The 19,157-nt window shown below is 53.8% G+C and overlaps 1 protein-coding gene, 1 long non-coding RNA gene and 4 other non-coding genes across 6 annotated transcripts in view; 5 read left to right on the top strand and 1 right to left on the bottom strand.

The window, feature by feature from the left end:
• The first annotated feature begins 2,524 nt into the window (after window positions 1-2,524).
• Window positions 2,525-2,608, top strand: LOC121358350. Its single transcript, XR_005955869.1, has one exon. It is a non-coding gene; the product is annotated as a small nucleolar RNA SNORD45 (small nucleolar RNA).
• A 1,613-nt stretch (window positions 2,609-4,221) lies between these two features.
• LOC121358353 lies at window positions 4,222-4,295 on the top strand. Its single transcript, XR_005955872.1, has one exon. It is a non-coding gene; the product is annotated as a small nucleolar RNA SNORD45 (small nucleolar RNA).
• An 8,137-nt stretch (window positions 4,296-12,432) lies between these two features.
• Window positions 12,433-12,516, top strand: LOC121358351. Its single transcript, XR_005955870.1, has one exon. It is a non-coding gene; the product is annotated as a small nucleolar RNA SNORD45 (small nucleolar RNA).
• A 3,237-nt stretch (window positions 12,517-15,753) lies between these two features.
• LOC121358348 lies at window positions 15,754-16,612 on the top strand. Its single transcript, XR_005955868.1, has 2 exons — window positions 15,754-15,971; window positions 16,226-16,612. It is a non-coding gene; the product is annotated as an uncharacterized LOC121358348 (long non-coding RNA).
• Window positions 15,765-15,848, top strand: LOC121358352. Its single transcript, XR_005955871.1, has one exon. It is a non-coding gene; the product is annotated as a small nucleolar RNA SNORD45 (small nucleolar RNA).
• Window positions 16,613-17,307: 695 nt separating the features above from the next.
• Window positions 17,308-19,157, bottom strand: part of LOC121358349 (tenascin-X-like) — a gene marked incomplete at its 5' end in the record, with an annotated part of 17,928 nt that continues 16,078 nt past the window's right edge. The window contains 3 exons of the mRNA XM_041476456.1: window positions 17,308-17,555; window positions 18,497-18,629; window positions 18,906-19,030. Of these exons, the coding sequence (XP_041332390.1) occupies window positions 17,308-17,555; window positions 18,497-18,629; window positions 18,906-19,030 (506 nt within the window). The remainder of the gene's footprint in view (window positions 17,556-18,496; window positions 18,630-18,905; window positions 19,031-19,157) is intronic.

Genomic DNA, 19,157 nt, shown 5'->3' with positions numbered 1-19,157 from the left:
ATTGTGGTGATGGGGGAGACACTGGTGTGGGATGGAGGTCCTGTGCAGGGGAGCTGTGAGTGACTGCCTTGCTGGTGGCAGGTGTGTGTCTGTCTGTCCTGTGCATGTCTATGTGTCTGCATGGCTTGGAGACACCTGCTCACCATGGCAGGTTGAAACTGCTGAGGGAGAGACTGCAGCCATACTGCGCAGGATTTACTGGCAGCTCTGGACACCCACTCTGCAGCTCCCTCACCTCCACCTGGGTGCTTGGACCCAGCTCCTGTGGGGCAGCATCATCCCCCCTGCTCACCTGTGACATAGATAAAAACTGGTGTGTAAAAGAGCTGGGACTGTGATCCCAGCACCAAAATAAAGCTACATCTGCTTTTAATATAGGAATTGGTGTTAGAAAGCTTTTCCCCATGGTTTGGTCACATCAGTGCTGAGGAACAGGGAGACCACGGCCAAGTGAGGGAGGCACCTGGAAAAGCCTTCGTGCCCACAGGGGATCCTTACCACCAGCCTGGAGAGCTGCAGGTAAGAAAAAGATGAAAACTGAACATCTAATGGAGTGCTTGGGCATGGATTCACAGCACACGGTTCCGCCCCACATACTCATGCTGGGGGTCCCGAGCAAACACCCTCCATCGCTGGAGCGGAAGGGAGGGGAGATGGGACGGGTGGGGGCCGAGGCAGATGGAGGCGGATGAGGGCGGGTCCCTGCGGCAGCTCGTCCCGCCCCGGCGCGGCCGATCTGGCCCATTGCCAGGTGGGCTGTGGCATGGTTCATGTGCCCAGGAGGAGCTCTCACGTGGCCGTAATTCTATTGTTTGAGGTGACTCAGGTGCTGGCGAGGTCCCGGGGCTTTGGATGCATAGTCAGATCCTACAGCACCTAGATGGTGTTGCTGGGGGTTTGCTCCAGTGAATTATTATTCATGACAGCCAGGTGGGAATGCCCATATAACTCCCCAGCGAAGGGATTGAGGGGGGTGGCGAGGTTGGTACCGTGTCTCGCCACAGACTCTGAATCTGTTGCATGACATTGCAGCAGATGCAGTGTTCCACTAAAGGCCTCAGGAAATGAAAATGAGTTTGAGGAGCTTTGGTGGTCTTTGATGGTTGCTCACTGCTCCTCAGCCGTCCTTCACTTTAATGTCTCTTGTGTGTGGCCTGCCTGGGTTGGGGGATTTGGAACTGAGCCGTTTTGTGTAAGGGAGGATGGGTGTTCACTGCCTCTGACCAGAAGATGTGGCACAAACTGATAACCTCTCCTCCAACCCTTTGGCTGGTGGCAGTGTGTGCAAACCTCAGGGGATTGGGTCTGTGGGCCATGGCCTTCACCATGGCAAACCCACCCTGAGCTGATTTTCAGGAAAGCTGCTGGGTTTGGATTTCTGGGGGATACTTGATTACCTCTCAGTCTTGTTTCCTTCTCTCTAGACCTGAGATAATTAAACAACACTGTGCCCTTTATGTATCTCAGGTTGCCTTAGGTGGCTGTCCTGGTTTAGGGCAAGTTTGGGAGATAACCCCAAAGGGGCTTCTCTACGAAAGCAGATTCAATTGCCCCTCCCCCCCCAACCGGTTCGGGAGAAAATATCTCCTTGGAGAAAAAGTGGAAAGAAACCTGTTTATTAAACAATAGAACCCAAACAATATTAAACAATAAAACTTCTCACTGCTCCAAAAAAAAAAAACAAACTCAGAACAGTCCCCTCCCCGGATTGCAGCTCGTCTCACTCAGTTTCTGATCAGTCTCTCTGGTGCTGGAAATGCCGCGGCCCAGGCCCGGCCAAGGGGCCTCAGGTGGAGCTGCCGGTGCTCTTCTGGGTGTTCAGTCCAGAGCAGGCTTGAACAGATCCAAGAAAAAGGAAAAATCACAGTCCAGGGAACTTCTTTGCCTCAGCTGGCTGAAACTAAGTAAAAGCAAAAAAAGGGGAAAAGAGGAGCTCTGTCCTGCTGTCTGTACATCCGCAGACAACACAGTCCAGGAGCAGGAATGTGGAGGAGTGAGTGCAGTCTGAAAACAAACTGCGCGCTTCTTCCCTCCCCTCTTCACTCTCTGGAAGAGTCTTAAAGGTGTAAAACTTATTATTCAGTATAAACAGGACAAGACGATTGGGGATAAAAGCATCATATAGTCAACCCAGGACAGTGGCTGAAGTCACAGTCCAACGTTGCCCTCAGGAGGCATCCACAGGGAGGGGTGGGCTTCAATGGTTGCAGCATCTTTACAGAGTTCAGCCATAAAGGGCAAAATATCCTTCCTAGCAAAGTTTGGGTCCTTGACCGCAATGTTTCTGTCTCTGTGAGACGGGAAGAGAGGGGGATAGGGGTGCAAGGCGTTGGAGGCAGCTGGAGCACGGAGCCCCACAGGCAGAGCCCCTGATGGTGCCGGTGGCGGGGCTGTGGAAGGGGCAGCTCCAAGGGCTGCGCTGCCGGGGCCTGGCTGCGTCCCGCGGGAGCGTCCGGCTGGGAGCGGAGGCTCCGGAGGCGGAGGGCCGGGCCCGAGGAGGAGGAGGAGGAGGAGGCAGTTGTCGGGCCCGGGATGAGCGCTGGCATGTATTATCTGAGCGGAGCTGATGTCTCTCACCGCTTTAGCTCTAGAATTACTCTGAGGCCCGGCAAGCCCCCGATCCCTCTGGCTGTGGAGCTTTTCCCACTTACGGGGTCGAGTTCTCATGCCAGTCTTCGACCCACCTTGAGGAGCGGGGTCCTGGTTGGGATCTGCCCCATTGCCAGGTGGGCTGAGCTGTGGGTCTTGTGGCCAGGGGAGACTCTCACCTGGCCAGAATTCCATGGTGTGGGAGTTTGTGTCCACGTGTATGTGGGAATGTTGTCTCATTGTGTCCCTGACCCGCCGTGTGCTGTCATAGCTGTGCAGGTTGAGCGTGTGCAGCTGGGCTGGTGCAGCTGCAGGTGGGAGTGTGCAGGAGGGAAGTGGCACCTCTGCTGAGCCTGGCCCTAAAGCTGGAATGTTTTGTGCTTCTTGCAGATGTCCGGTTGAGCCTGGGACGTTCCGGCCAGCCCAGATGTATGATCCAGCATTTTGGAGAGTCCCCATGGCTGGGGTTCGCAGTGGTGTGTGTCAGGTGAGGTTTGGGGTGACTCAGGTGCTGGTGAGGTCCCTGGGCTTTGGATGTGCAGTGAGATCTGCATCAGGAGGGAAGGTGTTGCTGGGGCTTTGCTCCAGTGAATTATTATTCATTGCAGCCAGGTGGGAATGCCCAGATATCTCCCCAGAGAAGGGCTTGAGGGCGTGGCAATTTTGACAGTGTCTCCCAACAGACTCTGGATCTGTTGCATGACATTGCATCCTATCCAGTGGTCTGGTGATGGCCTCAGGAGATGCAAATGAGTCTGAGGAGCTTTAGGGGTCATTGATGGTTTCTAGCCCCTCCTCAGCCACTCTTCATGTGAATGTCCCATGTTTATAGCCTGCCTGGGTTGGGGGTTTTACAACTGAGCTCTTTTGTGTAAGGGAGTTTGGGTGTTCTCTGCCTCTGACCACAAGTTTTGGCACACACTGAAATCCTCTCCTCCAGCTCTTTGGCTGGTGGCAGTGTGTGCAAACGTCAGGGGATTGGGGCTGTGGGCCATGGCCTCCACCAGGCCAAACCCACCCTGAGCTGATTTTCAGGAAAGCTGCTGGGTTTGGCTTTCTGGGGGATGTTTGATTATCTCTCAGTCTTGTTTCCTTCTCTCTAGACCTGAGATAATTAAACAACACTGTCCCCTTTATGTATCTCAGGTTCCCTTAGGCGGCTTAAGTCACGGCCCAAAGTTGCCCTCAGGAGGCAAGTGCAGGGAGGGGCGGGCTTCCTGGTCGCCACGTCTTTACACAGATCAGCCAAAAAGGGCAAAATATCCTTCATGGCGAAGTTTGAGACGTTGACTGCAATGTTTCTGTTTCTCAGAGCTGGGAAGCGAGGGGGTTGGGGGTGCAAGGCGTTGGAGGCGGATGAGGGCGGGTCCCTGTGGCAGCTCGTCCTGCCCTGGCGCGGCCAGCTGTGCCTTGGAGCGGAGCGGGCGGCGGCAGCGGGCGCGTGGTGGGGGCTGGGCCCGGGGCAGGTGGGGATGGTGGGGCTGTGGAAGGGGCCAGGCCGGGCTGGGCGGCGCGGGGCGGGAGGAGGCTGAGGCCGATGGCGGCGGGGCCGAGGCGGGGCCGCGGGAAGGGCCGTGGCGGGGCGGCTGCGGCCGGGGGCGTTTCCGTGCCGCCAGCGGCGCTGGCTCCAGCGGCGGGTGGCATGTATTATCTGAGCGGAGCTGATATCTCTCACCACTTTAGCTCTAGAATTACTCTGAGGCCCAGCAAGCCCCCGTTCCCTATGGCTGTGGAGCTTTTCCCACTTATGGGATTGATTGCTCATGCCAGACTTCGACTGAGCTTGAGGAGAGGGGTCCCGGTTGGGATCTGCCCCATTGCCAGGTGGGCTGAGCTTTGGGTTTTGTGCCCAGGAGGGGCTCTCACGTGGCCATGGTTTGGCAGTTTGTGTCCAGTTGGTTGTTTCGTTGTGTCCCTGAGCCCCCGTGTGCTGACAGAGCTGTGCGGGTTCAGCATGTGCAGCTGTGTGTGGGAAGATCGGGACAGGCGGTCGGAAGATTATGTGCTGTACGGAAAGATAGGATCCCCCCTTTGTTTGTTACGCAAGCAGACGGAAGTGATGTAACCCCAGGCTATGTAATGCCGCCCAACTCAGAAATAAATGCCATTTTACCATCCACTACATTGGTGTCTGTGAGTAATTGGCCCGAGCAGTCTGAGGTGGCTGCCGTGCCGTTGCCGAACCAGGTCGCCACGCCTCGGCAGAGGCAACAAGTGGTGCCGAAACCCGGGAAACGCAGGGAGCGGGACTCGCATGGACGAGTGAACGGCGGCCGGAGCGGTGGGACCAGCCCAGCGGGGAGGATGCTCCCGGACCAGCGAGAGGAATGGGAGCCCTCGCAAAGTTCGTATCACAATTACATAAGCAATGGGGAATTAATTTCAGGCCTAAAGAATTCATTTCTGCCGTTACTAGGCCTTTGCAAATAGGTGTTATTGACCACCTGGTGGACATACTCCACTCGAACGTGTGGGACAGGTGCACTAAAGCCTTGGCAGAGGACACCATGTCCTCTGGTAGCGGAAAATATCTTAAATCATGGGGTAAAGTCGTGCAGGCTTTGCAAACTGCTTTACAAGAGCAGGAAACTTGGAAGGCCGCCCAAGACTGCTTGCTTGCCAACCCCAAACTGGGGTTGGCGCAACAATACAGACCTTGGTTGGCAACCTTCTGACTGAGCCTAGCAGCTCACAAGAGCGGAGCGATCTCCTGTCACCGCCATGCCCGTCTAGCCCTATCCCTGAGTCCCCGCCCATGCAGCAGCAAAAATCTTTGTGGGACGACTTACTTGACGAGGTCAGAACTGTTGCCGTTAACTTAGAACTAGGGGAGGCGTGGGACAGACCCCCACCGTATGCCCCACAAAATGGTGCCAGGCAACGGACCGAAGGGCGGGGCCTAGATGCTACGGGTGGGCAGAAAAGGGGGCCGTCGAGTGCAGCGAGTGAGTACGAGCGGGAGCGGGAGGAGGTTCGAGAAAAGGGGGATAGTGGGAGTGGTCATGGAGGGGTGGAGATTGTGAATAAAGGCAATAAGCCCAATCAGGACACGCGCCGCAAGACATGCCTTTATATGGTTAGGCCTTCGGAAAGTAGGGGGCGAAGTGACCGTAGTGGGAGGGAATGGCTTACCCATTGTGAGAAGAAGCGTAGACTGAGCTCTACAAAAAGGTCCTGGAGCCCGGAACTGTCCAGTCAGTTGACTTCCGCCTCTGAGTCAGACACCAGCTGGGATGAGTGGTCGGACAGCCGGTCCACCACCGATTCAGATTCAGAATATGAGAGAGTTAATGCAAGTAAAACTAGAAGCGATAACTCTCCTGCACCGGCAAGAAGGGGGCAAGCGAGGGGTACTCCACTCATGGACTGGAAAAAGATACAAATTGCTTGTGCCGATTGTGCCTTGCTTGCCACCTTGGCATTCCCGGTTCGCGTCACAGACAGAGGGCAAAGGGCCTACACGCCCGTGAATCCCAAAGATGTGCAGGCAGTCTTTAAAGCGGTTGCAGATAAAGGAATCAACTCCGCCATGGTCTCCACCCTTGTGGACAGTGTCTTCGGAAATGAAGATATGCTCCCGTTTGACATAAAACAAATGTGCAGAATGATTTTTGATGGAGTGGTAATGATCGTTTTCAAACAGGAGTGGGAGGATAATTGAACGAAGCAGCTAGCCCAGGTAACCAGCGCAGACCACCCACTACATGGCTCCAGTCTGCAGCAACTAATGGGCACCGACCCGGCAATGATTACACCTCAGGCACAAGCTCAGAACCTACAGGCCCCTGAAGTTGTGGCGACCACTCGCGCAGCCAGAGAAGCCATCCGTACAGCCTGCAGAGTCGTCGCCAAACCAGCGCCATGGTCTACCATAAAGCGAGCCGAGAGCGAAAGTTTCACCCAATTTGTGGAATGCCTCCAGGCAACGATCGATTCCTCGGCTCTGCCCACGGAAGCGAAAGGCCCAGTCGTACAGTAATGCCTACGTCAACAATGCAATTCAGCTACCAAAGAAATTTTACGCTCACTGCCAGCCGGAGTGAGCCTCGCGACCGTGATCAAACACGTCGTGAAAGAGGAACACCTAACCCCAATTCAGGCAGCTGTTTGTACAGCGATAGCCAATGTGATGGCATGTTTCAAATGTGGTCGGCCGGGCCACGTTGCGTCGAATTGCCCCCAAGCGGATAACCCGCAATTTTCGCGTCAAAATTGACCCAGAGGACCGTGTTGGGCCTGCAGAAAAAAGGGACACTTTGCAAAGGATTGCAGATCTAAGGCGCAGGGAAATGGGAGAGGGAGGGGGCAGCGGCCCGTGTGCAGCCCCCTCCCACTTGGGATGTGAAGCAGCCCAGCTATGCCCTCCTTGGATGGAACGGGGGATTACTGAATTTGCCACCCTCCCAAATAGCAGCCAGTTCTGCTACCTACCCAACGACTCAATTAAATTCGGGAACAGCCTTGAATGAACAAGTACCGCTCCCAGGAAACGAGACCCCTGGGTGGCCCTGGCCGTAGAATGCAATAACTCTCCCATAGTGTGGGGAAGTTGCTGCCTTTACAATGTTCCCCTTCACATGTTCCCACAGAATTCCCCTTCGGACAACATCATCATCAACATCCCTTTTCTGATCGATACTGGAGCGGACGTTATGGTTATCCCAGAAACAAACTGGCCTTCACGTTGGAAATTGGAAGAAGCTCCCCTAGTAGGTGGAGTCGGAGGATCGTCCCGAGCCTGAAAGAGTGCCCGACTAATAGCCATAATGCTCCATATGGAGAAAGGACCTGAAAAAACCATTGCCCTCTTCCCATATGTCATGTCAGGAGTTTTTTGCTGGGAAGCCTTTGCTGGGAAGAGATGCCCTAGCTCAAATAAAAGTCAGGGTGACAAATTTAGCCTGAGGGCCACTGCCACACCCACCCTTTCCAATCAAGCTGGCGTGGAAGTCCCATGACCCAGTGTGGGTCGAGCAGTGACCCTTGTCAGAGCCTCGAATAACTGCCCTTCTTGAGTTACTTGACCGTCAGTTGCAACAAGGTCACATAGAGCCCCCCACCAGTTCCTGGAACACCCCAGTCTTCGTGATTCCCAAAAGAAGCAGTGAAGGCTATCGGCTCCTTCATGATTTGTGTGAAGTAAACAAGAAAATTCAGCCGATGGGCCTGTCCAAACGCTGCTGCCCACAAACTCCATGATACCAGAAGGACAGCCTTGCGCAGTGCTTGACATTAAAGACTGTTTTTTCTCAATACCGCTGCATGAGGAAGACAAAGAGCGATTTGCCTTCTCCATTGTGTTCCCGAACGGCCAGCGTCCCAACCTGCGCTTTCAGTGGACAGTGTTACCCCAAGGTATGGTCAACTCCCCCACTATCTGCCAAATCACAGTAGATCGAGCATTGATATCGGTCCGAGGTAAAGACCCCACCGCTACCATCATCCAGTATATGGATGACATCTTGATCGCCGCGCCATCAGCAGGTCAAGTAGACCGATTAGTGTCTTCTGTTTCACAAACCTTGCAAGCAAATGGGTTCGAAATTGCAGACGCCAAAATAAAAAAGGGGCCCTGCGTGACCTTTTTAGGAGTGCAAATCACGGGCTCCTATGTAACCCCTCCACAAATAAAAATCCATAGGAACATTAAGATGCTCCATGATGCACAACACAGCTGATCCCACAGCTGGTGGGATCTCTGCAATGGCTACGAAACATTGTGTTAATTCCCCCCGAAATCATGTCCCTGCTATATCTTCTTTTGCAAGGGAAGCAGCCATGGGAGAAAAAGTCTCTAACCCCAGAGGCAATAAGCTTGCTTGATTTTATTGAACGCCAGATGTCCTCGGGCTCGCTCTCGAGATGGAATCCAGGCGTACCGCTCGATCTGTACGTCCACTTCACAGAAGGCGGGGGGGTAGAAGTGCTAGCTCAAGAAACTCCCGATGAAGCTAGGCCCATACAATGGGTAGTTTTGGGAAAGCCGCTACGCGCATTGTCCCCGGGGGTTGAGTGTCTCGGCAACCTCATCATGAAAGGTAGAAAACTCATCCTGAGTCACTTAGGCGTTGAGCCTGCTAGAATACATCTACCTTTTCGCAAGCAGCTTCCCACTCTATCAACAGCAATGTCAGAACACCTGGCCTTAGCTCTCCTTGGGTTTGCCGATGAGCTCTGATACACCGCAAAACCTCCATGGACCAAGTTGCTAAGAGTCATAGACATTGACCTCCCACAAAAAGTGATGGACCGACCTTTGCCAGGACCGACCGTTTTTACCGACGCATCCTCAGCGACTTTGACAGCAGCGGTGGTATGGCAAGCTGAAGGACAATGGCGCTGCATTAAAATGACCGATCATGCACTCTCAGTCCAGCAACTAGAAGCAGCGGTCCTAGTACTGGCATGCGGGCTGTTCACAACAGAGCATCTTAACGTGGTGACTGACTCGATGCTCATTGCTAAGCTCAGCCTAGCCATGTCTAGGCCCTAGCGTGTCAACATCCGCCACGGCGGCGAAAATTGAAGAAGCGCTCTCTTCCCGAGAAGGCACCATATCGGTTATTCATATCAACAGCCATGACCCGATTAAAGGGTTTTTTTCAAATCGGCAATGATAAAGTGGATGCTGCAGCAAAGGGGCTATGGACACTTAGAGACGCCCATCAGCTACACGAAACACTTCACACTGGGGCCAAAGCGTTAGCGAAGAAGTGCAGAATCCCTATCGCTGACGCCAAACATGTTGTAGCTACCTGCCCACATTGCCAGAAGACCCCACTATGGTCCAGTGGAGTCAGTCCTAGAGGCCTTAAAGCCTCCGAGGTGTGGCAAACGGATTTCACCCTTTGCCAACTGTTGAAGCCTCGAGCCTGGTTAGTGGTAACCATAGATACATACAGTGGAGTGATTGTAGCCACACAACAGTCCAAAACTAATTCCAAGGCAACTATCCAGTATTGGTTAACAGCTATGGCGTGGCTCGGTGTCCCAAACCAAATTAAAACAGACAATGGCCCAGACTTCGTCTCTAAGTCTGTCCAAGCGTTTGTTTCCAAGTGGAACATCACTCTGGTACATGGCATTCCGTACAATGGCACAGGGCAGGCTATAGTCGAGTGAGCGAATCAGACCTTAAAAAACAAGTTAGAGGTATTAGCTAAAGCGGAGGGCTTCACCAATGCTATTCCCCCAGGAGACCAGGCGGGTCTGCTAGCTACTGCAATGCTAGCATTAAACCAGTTCTCTAGAGGTGATGAGACAAAAAGCCCAGCCCAGAAACATTGGACCACCCAAGCTTTAGAAGAAGGCCCACCGGTCGTTATTAGGAACGAGCTCGGAGAGTGGGAACAAGGGTGGAAGATAGTCCTAATGGGGCAGGGGTATGCCGCAGTTAAAAAAGACAATAGAATTAAGTGGTGTCCGCTCAAGTCCATTAAGCCAGAGCTGCAGAATTGAGCTAATGAGAGCTGTGAGTTTCTTTTTGCAGGACTGGATCTGCGGTCATCCTCGTAACCCATATGCCCGCGCGGCAGAAGAAGATGAAATGCCCTGGCGGCACCCAGGACTCCTAGAGCCAAAGAACAACAACGAGCCATCAGACGGCCCGATAGCACCTGAGGGCCCCGTACGGGTGAAGGTGAAATGGCAACGGTACCTTTGTATTATTCTGTTGTTAGGGTTTGTTGGCGCAAGTGACGCCGAGCATTACCCTCATCAGCCATTCAGGTGGGTCCTGCGTCACCTTTCAGGCGATAAAGCAATCAAAGAAACTGTAGTGCCAGGCAGCCCGTCTTTTGAATTCAAGCTGAGGGACATATTCCCCTCACAGATGGGGTTTCCCAATTTCGGAGAGTCATCACTGTATCAGACCTATTGGTGCCCTGCCTCTAACCCAGGCAAAAGCTATTGTAATTACCCAGGATACGGCTACTGTGGATACTGGGGGTGCGAAACCATTGTGACAAGCAACAGATGGCAGCCACAGCAGCCTGACAAGTTCCTACAAGTTAACTATGCTCCTGACGGCTGTCGTGAACCTAAATTTGCAAGGGACGGGCTGATATACATACCCCGAGATGGAATTAAACACACCTGCAGAAGCTATACAATGACTATCCAGCAGCCAATGCACGAAAGTTGGGCTACTGGTAAAGTTTGGTCGGTGTTCGTCCGCGCCTTTCGCGACCATTGGGTGAACATCCAAATCATTAGACTCCCACAGGTGACACCCATCTCCCTCGGACCTAACCCAGTCCTTGCAGGAAACAGGGCCAGAGAAAGAACCACAGCTACTGTTAAACCCACGCATAGGACACACGCACCTAACCCCACCTCTACAGCACTCGTCCTTTCAGTGCCCAAGCCAGCCTCTTATGACCCATTTTTTAACATGCTAAATGCTACCTTTTTGTCCCTGAACCAATCAAATCCGGATCTCACTGAGTCATGCTGGCTGTGTTATGACTCAAAACCCCCCTTTTATGAGGGTGTTGCCTTGAATGTCTCTTTCAACTACTCAACATTACAAAATCCACCCCAGTGTAGGTGGGATACCCCCCGAAGAGGGATCACTTTGAGTCAGATTACAGGTCGAGGCAAATGTTTGGGTAACGCGACTGTAGCTAGACAAAAAGGCATAGTTTGTGATGAATTCCCGCAGCCCCAAAGCTCGGACAAATGGGCGATCCCATCTGGGCCAGGAATGTGGGTATGCCAGCAATCTGGGGTCAGCCCTTGTGTATACCTTGATCACTTTAATTTTTCCGTTGACTTTTGTGTCCAAGTTCTTATTGTCCCTAGGGTCCTATATCATCGAGAGGAAGAAATGTATCTTCTGTCCGATGAGCCTCGCCAGCTCCACAAAAGGGAAGTAATGACCAGTATCACCTTTGCAGTGCTCCTCGGGTTGGGGGCTGCCGGCACAGGTACAGGCGTTTCGGCCCTTACAACCCAGCGTCAAGGACTTTCCCAGCTGCAGGCAACCGTAGACGAGGACTTGCAAAGAAGTGAGGAATCCATCTCCCTTTTAGAAAAATCCCTCTCTTCTCTTTCAGAGGTCGTCTTGCAGAACAGACGAGGCTTGGACCTCTTGCTCATGCAACAGGGAGGTTTGTGTGTGGCCCTGAGAGAGGAATGCTGTTTTTATGCAGACCATAGGGGAGTCGTAGGGGACTCAATGGCCGAACTGAGAGAAAGACTAGCCTCAAGGAAGAAAGAGAGGGAAAGCCAATAGGGATGGTTTGAGTCATGGTTCAACCAATCCCCGTGGCTAACCACCCTTATCTCCACTCTCATAGGCCCTTGTATTATGATACTTTTGGCATTAATCTTCAGACTCTGTATTTTAAACAAGTTGGTGTCGTTAGAAATCGTTCAGACTCAATTAATATCATGCTAGTTGAGCACCGACAACTGCTTTGAGCAAAGCTTTTCTGAACAGTTAACACTGATATAAAAGTTTAATAGCTTACGTTTTAGTAGCTTAATAACTTACAGTTTAATAGCTTTGGATTAACAATATTTACTTTATAGATGTTACTGCGTTTGGTTAAGCATAGAGAAGGGGGGAAGTGTGGGAAGATAGGGACAGGTGGTCGGAAGATTACGCGCTGTATGGAAAGATAGGATCCCACCCCTTTGCAAGCAGACAGAAGTGATGTAACCCCAGGCTATGTAATGCCGTGCAACTCAGAAATAAATGCCATTTTACTGTTCACCACATTGGTGTCTGTGAGTAATTGGCCCGAGCAGTCTGAGGTGGCTGCCGTGCCGTTCCCGAACCAGGTCGTCACGCCTCGGCAGAGGCAACGGAGGAGGAGGAAGAGGAGGAGGCAGTTGTTGGGCCCGGGATGAGCGCTGGCATGTATTATCTGAGCGGAGCTGATGTCTCTGACCGCTTTAGCTCTAGAATTACTCTGAGGCCCGGCAAGCCCGATCCCTCTGGCTGTGGAGCTTTTCCCATTTGTGGGATCGCGTTCTCATGCCAGGCTTTGACCGAGCTTGAGGAGAGGGGTCCTGGTTGTGATCTGCCCGGTTTCCAGGTGGGCTGAGTTGTGGGTTTTGTTCCCGGGAGGGGCTCTCACCTGTCCTGAAGTCCATGGTGTGGCAGTTTGTGTCCAGGTTCCTGTGGGAATGTTGTCTCATTGTGTCCCTGAGCCGCCGTGTGCTGTCAGAGCTGTGCAGGTTGAGCGTGTGCAGCTGGGCTGGTGCAGCTGCAGGTGGGAGTGTGCAGGAGGAAAGTGGCACCTCTGCTGAGCCTGGCCCTAAACCTGGAATGTTTTGTGCTTCTTGCAGGTGTCTGTTTGAGCCTGGGATGTTCTGACCAGCCCAGATGTATGATCCAGTATTTTTGAGAGTCCCCATTGCTGGGGGTCCCAGTGGTGTGTGTCAGGTGAGTTTTGGGGTGACTCAGGTGCTGGCAAGGTCCCGGGGCTTTGGATGCATAGTCAGATGTGCATCACGTGGGAAGGTGTTACTGGCGGCGGGCTCCCATGGAATATTATTCATTACAGCAAGGTAGGAATGCCCAGATATTTCCCCAGGGAAGGGGCTTGAGGTAGGTGGCAATTTTGACAGTGTCTCCCCACGGACTCTGGATCTGTTGCATGACATTGCATCCCATCCAGTGGTCTGGTGATGGCCTCAGGAGATGCAAATGAGTCTGAGGAGCTTTAGGGGTCATTGATGGTTTCTAGCCCCTCCTCAGCCGCTCTTCATGTGAATGTCCCGTGTTTATAGCCTGCCTGGGCTGGAGGATTTACAACTGAGCTGTTTTGTGTAAGGGAGTTTGGGTGTTCACTGCCTCTGACCAGAAGTTTTGGCACACACTGAAATCCTCTCCTCCAACCCTTTGGCTGGTGGCAGTGTGTGCAAACGTCAGGGGATTGGGTCTGTGGGCCATGGCCTCCACCACGCCAAACCTACCCTGGGCTGATTTTCAGGACAGGTGCTGGGTTTGGCTTTCTTGGGTTTACATGATTATCTCTCAGTCTTCTTTACTTCTCTCAGGACCTGATATACATAAACAAGTGTCCTCTTTATCTATCTCAGGTTCCGTTGGGTGACTGAAATCACAGTCCAAAGTTTCTCTCAGGAGGCATCCAGAGGGAGGGGTGTGCTTCCGTGGTTGCAGCATCTTCACACAGTTCAGCCATAAAGGGCAAAATATCCTTCCTAGCAAAGAATGAGCCCTTGGCCGCAAGTTTCTGTCTCTGAGAGACGGGACGAGAGGGGGATGGGGGTGCAAGGCGCTCGTGGGAATGCCCATGTAACTCCCCATGGATGTGATTGAGAGGGGTGGCAATTTTGACACAGTGTCTCGCCACAGACTCTGGATTGTTGCATGACATTGCAGCACATGCAGTGGTCCAGTAAAGGCCTCAGGAAACAAAAATGAGTTTGAGGAGCTTTGGTGGTCTTTGATGGGTTTCTCACTGCTCCTCAGCCATCCTTCACTTTAATGTCTCTTGTGTGTGGCCTCCTTGGGTTGGAGGATTTGGAACTGAACCCTTTTGTGTAAGGGAGTTTGGGTGTTCACTGCCTCTGACCAGAAGTTGTGGCACACACCGAAATCCTCTCCTCCAACCCTTTGGCTGGTGGCAGTGTGTGCAAACGTCAGGGGATTGGGTCTGTGGGCCATGGCCCCACCACGCCAAACCCACGCTGAGCTGATTTTTAGGACAGCTGCTGGGTTTGGCTTTCTGGGGTTACTTGGTTGTCTCTCAGCCTTGTTTCCTTGTCTCTTGACCTGAGGTAGTTGAAAAACAATCTCCCCTTAATGTATCTCAGGTTCCCTTAGGCGGCTTAAGGGCCTAAAGTTTCTGTCAGGAGGCATCCAGAGGGAGGGGTGGGCTTCAGTGGCTGCAGCATCTTTACACAGTTCAGCCAAAATGGGCAAAATGTCCTTCCTAGCGAAGTTTGAGCCGTCTCATTGTGTCCCTGAGCCCCCGTGTGCTGTCAGAGCTGTGCAGGTTCAGCGTGTGCAGCTGCAGGTGGGAGTGTGCAGGAGGGAAGTGGCACGTCTTGTCCGCCTGGCCCTATACCTGGAATGTATTTTGCTTCTTGCAGGTGTCTGGTTGAGCCTGGGACACTCTGACCAGCCCAGATGTATGATCCAGCATTTTGGAGAATCTCCATGGCTGCGGGTCGCAGTGGTGTGTGTCAGGTGAGGTTTGGGGTGACTCAGGTGCTGGCGAGGTCCCTGGGCTTTGGATGCATAGTCAGATGTGCATCACATGGGAAGGTGTTCCTGGCGGTGTGCTCCCATGGATTATTATTCATGACAGCAAGGTGGGAATGCCAATATAATTCCCCAGCGAAGGGATTGAGGGAGGTGGCGAGTTTGGTACCATGTCTCCCAACAGACTCTGGATTGTTGCATGACGTTGCAGCAGATGCAGTGTTCCACTAAAGGCCTCAGGAAATGAAAATGAGTTTGAGGAGCTTAGCTGGTCTTTCGTGGTTTCTCACTGCTCCTCAGCCGTCCTTCACTTTAATGTCTCTTGTGTGTGGCCTGCCTGGGTTGGGGGATTTGGAACTGAGCCGTTTTGTGTAAGGGAGGATGGGTGTTCACTGCCTCTGACCAGAAGTTGTGGCACAAACTGATAACCTCTCCTCCAACCCTTTGGCTGGTGGCAGTGTGTGCAAACGTCAGGGGATTGGGTCTGTGGGCCGTGGCCTCCACCAGGGCAAACCCACCCTGAGCTGATTTTCAGGAAAGCTGCTGGGTTTGGCTTTCTGGGGGATGCTTGATTATCTCTCAGCCTTGTTTCCTTCTCTCTAGACCTGACATAATTAAACAACACTGTCCCCTTTATCTCTGGTTCCCTTAGGTGGCTTTGAGCTGTTTTGTGTAAGGGAGGATGGGTGTTCACTGCCTCTGACCAATAGTTGTGGCACACACCAAAATCCTCTCCTCCAACCCTTTGGCTGGTGGCAGTGTGTGCAAACGTCAGGGGATTGGGTCTGTGGGCCATGGCCCCACCACGCCAAACCCACGCTGAGCTGATTTTTAGGACAGCTGCTGGGTTTGGCTTTCTGGGGTTACTTGATTATCTCTCAGCCTTCTTTACTTCTCTCTGGACACCATATACATAAACAAGTGTCCTCTTTATCTATCTCAGGTTCCGTTGGGTGACTGAAGTCACAGTCCGAGGAGGAGGAGGCAGTTGTCGGGCCCGGGATGAGCGCTGGCATGTATTATCTGAGCGGAGCTGATGTCTCTCACCGCTTTAGCTCCAGAATTACTCTGAGGCCCGGCAAGCCCCCGTTCCCTCTGGCTGTGGGGCTTTTCCCACTTGTGAGGTGAAGTTCTCATGCCAGACTTTGACCCAGCTTGAGCCGAGGTGTCCCGTCCCGATTGGCGTCTGCCCCATTGCCAGGTGGGCTGAGTTTTAGGTTTTGTGCCCAGGGGAGACTCTCACCTGGCCCAAATTCCATGGTTTGTGGGAGTTTGTGTCCACGTGTATGTGGGAATGTTGTCTCATTGTGTCCCTGAGCCCTGTGTGCTGTCAGAGCTGTGCAGGTTCAGCGTGTGCAGCTGGGCTGGTGCAGCTGCAGGTGGGAGTGTGCAGGAGGGAAGTGGCACCTCTGCTGAGCCAGGCCCTAAAGCTGGAATGTTTTGTGCTTCTTTCAGGTGTCTGGTTGAGCCTGGGACATTCTGACCAGCCCAGATGTATGATCCAGCATTTTGGAGAGTCCCCATGTCTGGGGGTCCCAGTGGTGTGTGTCAGGTGAGGTTTGGGGTGTGTCAGGTGCTGGTGAGGTCCTGGGACTCTAGGGCTTTGGATGCATTGTCGAACCTGCCTCACTTGGGAAGGTGTTGCTGGGTGTGTGCTCATGGACATGCAGCTCACTGTGGCTGTCTTGGGCTCCTGTCAGCACCCCAGGCATTTATTTGTGGGGACGTGAAGGAAGGGGGCCAGGGCCTTTTGTGTTTCTGATGTCTAGGTTTTACTTTTCATGCTCTATTTTCTACAGGAATTGAGCGTTCCTTTGTTTTTATTAAAACTTTTTTGTTTCATTTTTGTGTCCTTGGAGAGACAATGATCGTCGCATGGGGAGGAGGGAGGGCTGTGGAAGGAGGAAGGACGGGGCTTGTAGGGCTTGTTTTACTTCTCAGTATCCTCTGATGTTTTTGTCAATAACTTTAGGTAAATTTCCCCATTTGAGTCTGTTTTCCCAGTGAGCAGTGAGATTTCTCCCCCTCCTTATCTCAAGGCACGAGTCTTTCCTTATATTTTCTCTTCCCTTTCTGCTGAGAAGATCCGTCATAAAGTGGCTTTGCTGGGTACCTCTCATCCAGCCAGTGTCAGATCACAACATGGACCCTGTGAAATCGTTCAGTCTTGTGGTTTTCTATCTCTTGTGAAAGATTTGTGCACTTACAGGGAGGCAAAACATGGGATCCTGAGCCTTTAGATCAAAAATATTACCATTTCTCTATGGGTGTGTCCCTGCTAGCAGAGGTACCATGTATTCCCTCTCTTGCTGAGTGCAGTGGATGCTTTCAGATGTGCTGACACCAGCAGGCAGGATCGCCATGGACCCTTCCAAACACCCAGCTTCGTGCATGGAGCAGCTTTCCCTGGAAGGACTGAGGCTCTGGGCAAGGCTGGGGTTGAGGAGACCAGCCCTGAGCACTGGCCATGCTGCTGAGCCCACAGATCCAATGTGAAGCCACCCATCAGCAGCTCCCAGAGGTCCTGCAGGACCCCCCTATTGCCCCCAAAGCCCCTCTTTCCCCCCCAGAACTCCACAGAACCTCCTATAACCCCCTGCAGAAGCTCCCCCCACCAGTGCCCCCAGTCCCACCAGCCAGCCGCCGCCGTCCGTCTCCATGTCACAGAAGACCCTGAGGGGCCGGGCCGGGTCCCCCCGGAGGAAGATGAGGGTCTCCCGCGAGGGGCCCGGCCCGTTCAGCTGCTCCTCGGCGCAGTCCCGGGGGTGCGGGTGCGGGAGGGGGGCTGGGGGGGCACGAGGGTCCCCTCAGACACCCCAGGGGCTTCTGGGGACTCAGGGGTGCTGGTGCCCCCTCCCCGAAAAGACGCAAAATCCCCGACTCAATAATTGCCCCACCCCTATCCAGGGGTCGGGTGTTCCCCACCCAATAATCGCCCCCCCCCAGGACCCAGCAGAACCCCCAGTATTCACCCCCCACAAAGGACCCAACCCTCCCAAAAGGACTCAGGCTGCCCCCCAATGCCTCCCTTAGGAACTCAGATGTCTTGGTGCCACCCCCAGGATCTCAGACGCCCCCAGATGATCCAGCTGTCCCGCCAAAGGACACAGTTCCCCCCCTGAAAAGACCCAGGGGTGCAGGTGTCCCTGCAATGGGTTTTCCCCTCTCCAGTGACCCAGCTGTCCTTGTTCCAGCCCCCCAAAATGATACACACCCCCTTCTCAAGGACCCAGTCCCCCCAAAAGGACCCAGGTAACTGGGTGCCTCTCTCAAGGACCCACCCTTGCCCATCAACCCAACTCCTCCCCACAAAGGACCCGGGCACCCCCCAGGTAACCCCCACAAAGGACCCAGATTCCCGGGACCCCCCTCACTCCAGGACACCAGCACCCAAAAGACCCGAGTGTCTGGTTGTGTACCCCTCCCACTCCCCCAAAAAATCCCCTTCTTTCAAAAGGACTCAGGTGTTTGGGTGCCCCCCCACCATAACCCAACCCCTCCCCCAGGTGTCCCCCTCCCATGGACCCACCACACCCCCAAAAGCACCCGGGGGTCTAGACACCCCCCCACAACATGCCTTCCTTCACACCTTTTTCCCTGGGACCAGCCCTAGCCCCAAGTGACATAGCTTCCCCCACCAATAACCCCACCCCCCCCAAAAGGACCCGGGGGTCCAGGGGCACCCCCCTAATGACCCCTCCACACCCCCTGGCTCCCCCCACTCACGAGTGTCAAAGGTGGCCTCGAGGGGGGCTGTTTGGGGGTCTCCCCCTCGGCCCCACAACCGCACCCCATAGTGTCCTGCCGGCTCTAGCCCCCACAGCTGCTGCGACGTAGCCTCAGGAGGTAGCCACAGGCTCTGGGGGCACAAGGGGTATTGGGGCATCCCAGGGGGATAATGGAGTCCCCGGGGAGGTATTGACGTGCCCAAAGGCATTATTGGGGTCCCCCGGAGGTGTATTGGGGTGCCATTACCAAAGGAGAGTAATGGGATTCCCTTAGGTGTTATTGGGGTCCCCAGGGGTGTTACTGGAATACTTGAAGGAATCCAGGGGGTTATGGGGTCCCCCAAGGAGATACTGGGGGGACACCCTGGGTGTTCGGGGGTTTTTAGGATCCTTTAGGGGACCGTTACCTGCTGGGGTCCGCCGGGGGGGCCATACTCCAGCTCATAGCCATCAGGGGGGGCCTGCAGGGGGTCCCAGTGCAGCCAGGCACTTCGGGGCCACACAGAGCCCACCCAGAGGGTCCCTGGGGCGCCTGGGGAAGGTCACAATGCTGTCACCTGAGAGGGCCCAGCTGACATCTCAAAACCTCCCACTGATACCCCAAAAACCACTGTTGCCACTACACCCCCCCCCCCCCACGCCCCCCCCCACCCCACCCC

Source organism: Pyrgilauda ruficollis, unplaced genomic scaffold, assembly GCF_017590135.1.
Source record: "Pyrgilauda ruficollis isolate IOZ18807 unplaced genomic scaffold, ASM1759013v1 scaffold386, whole genome shotgun sequence".
Taxonomy (NCBI): Eukaryota; Metazoa; Chordata; class Aves; order Passeriformes; family Passeridae; genus Pyrgilauda; species Pyrgilauda ruficollis.
The sequence above is the reverse complement of the archived record's forward strand: the minus strand, read 5'-3'. Positions and strand labels throughout refer to the sequence as shown.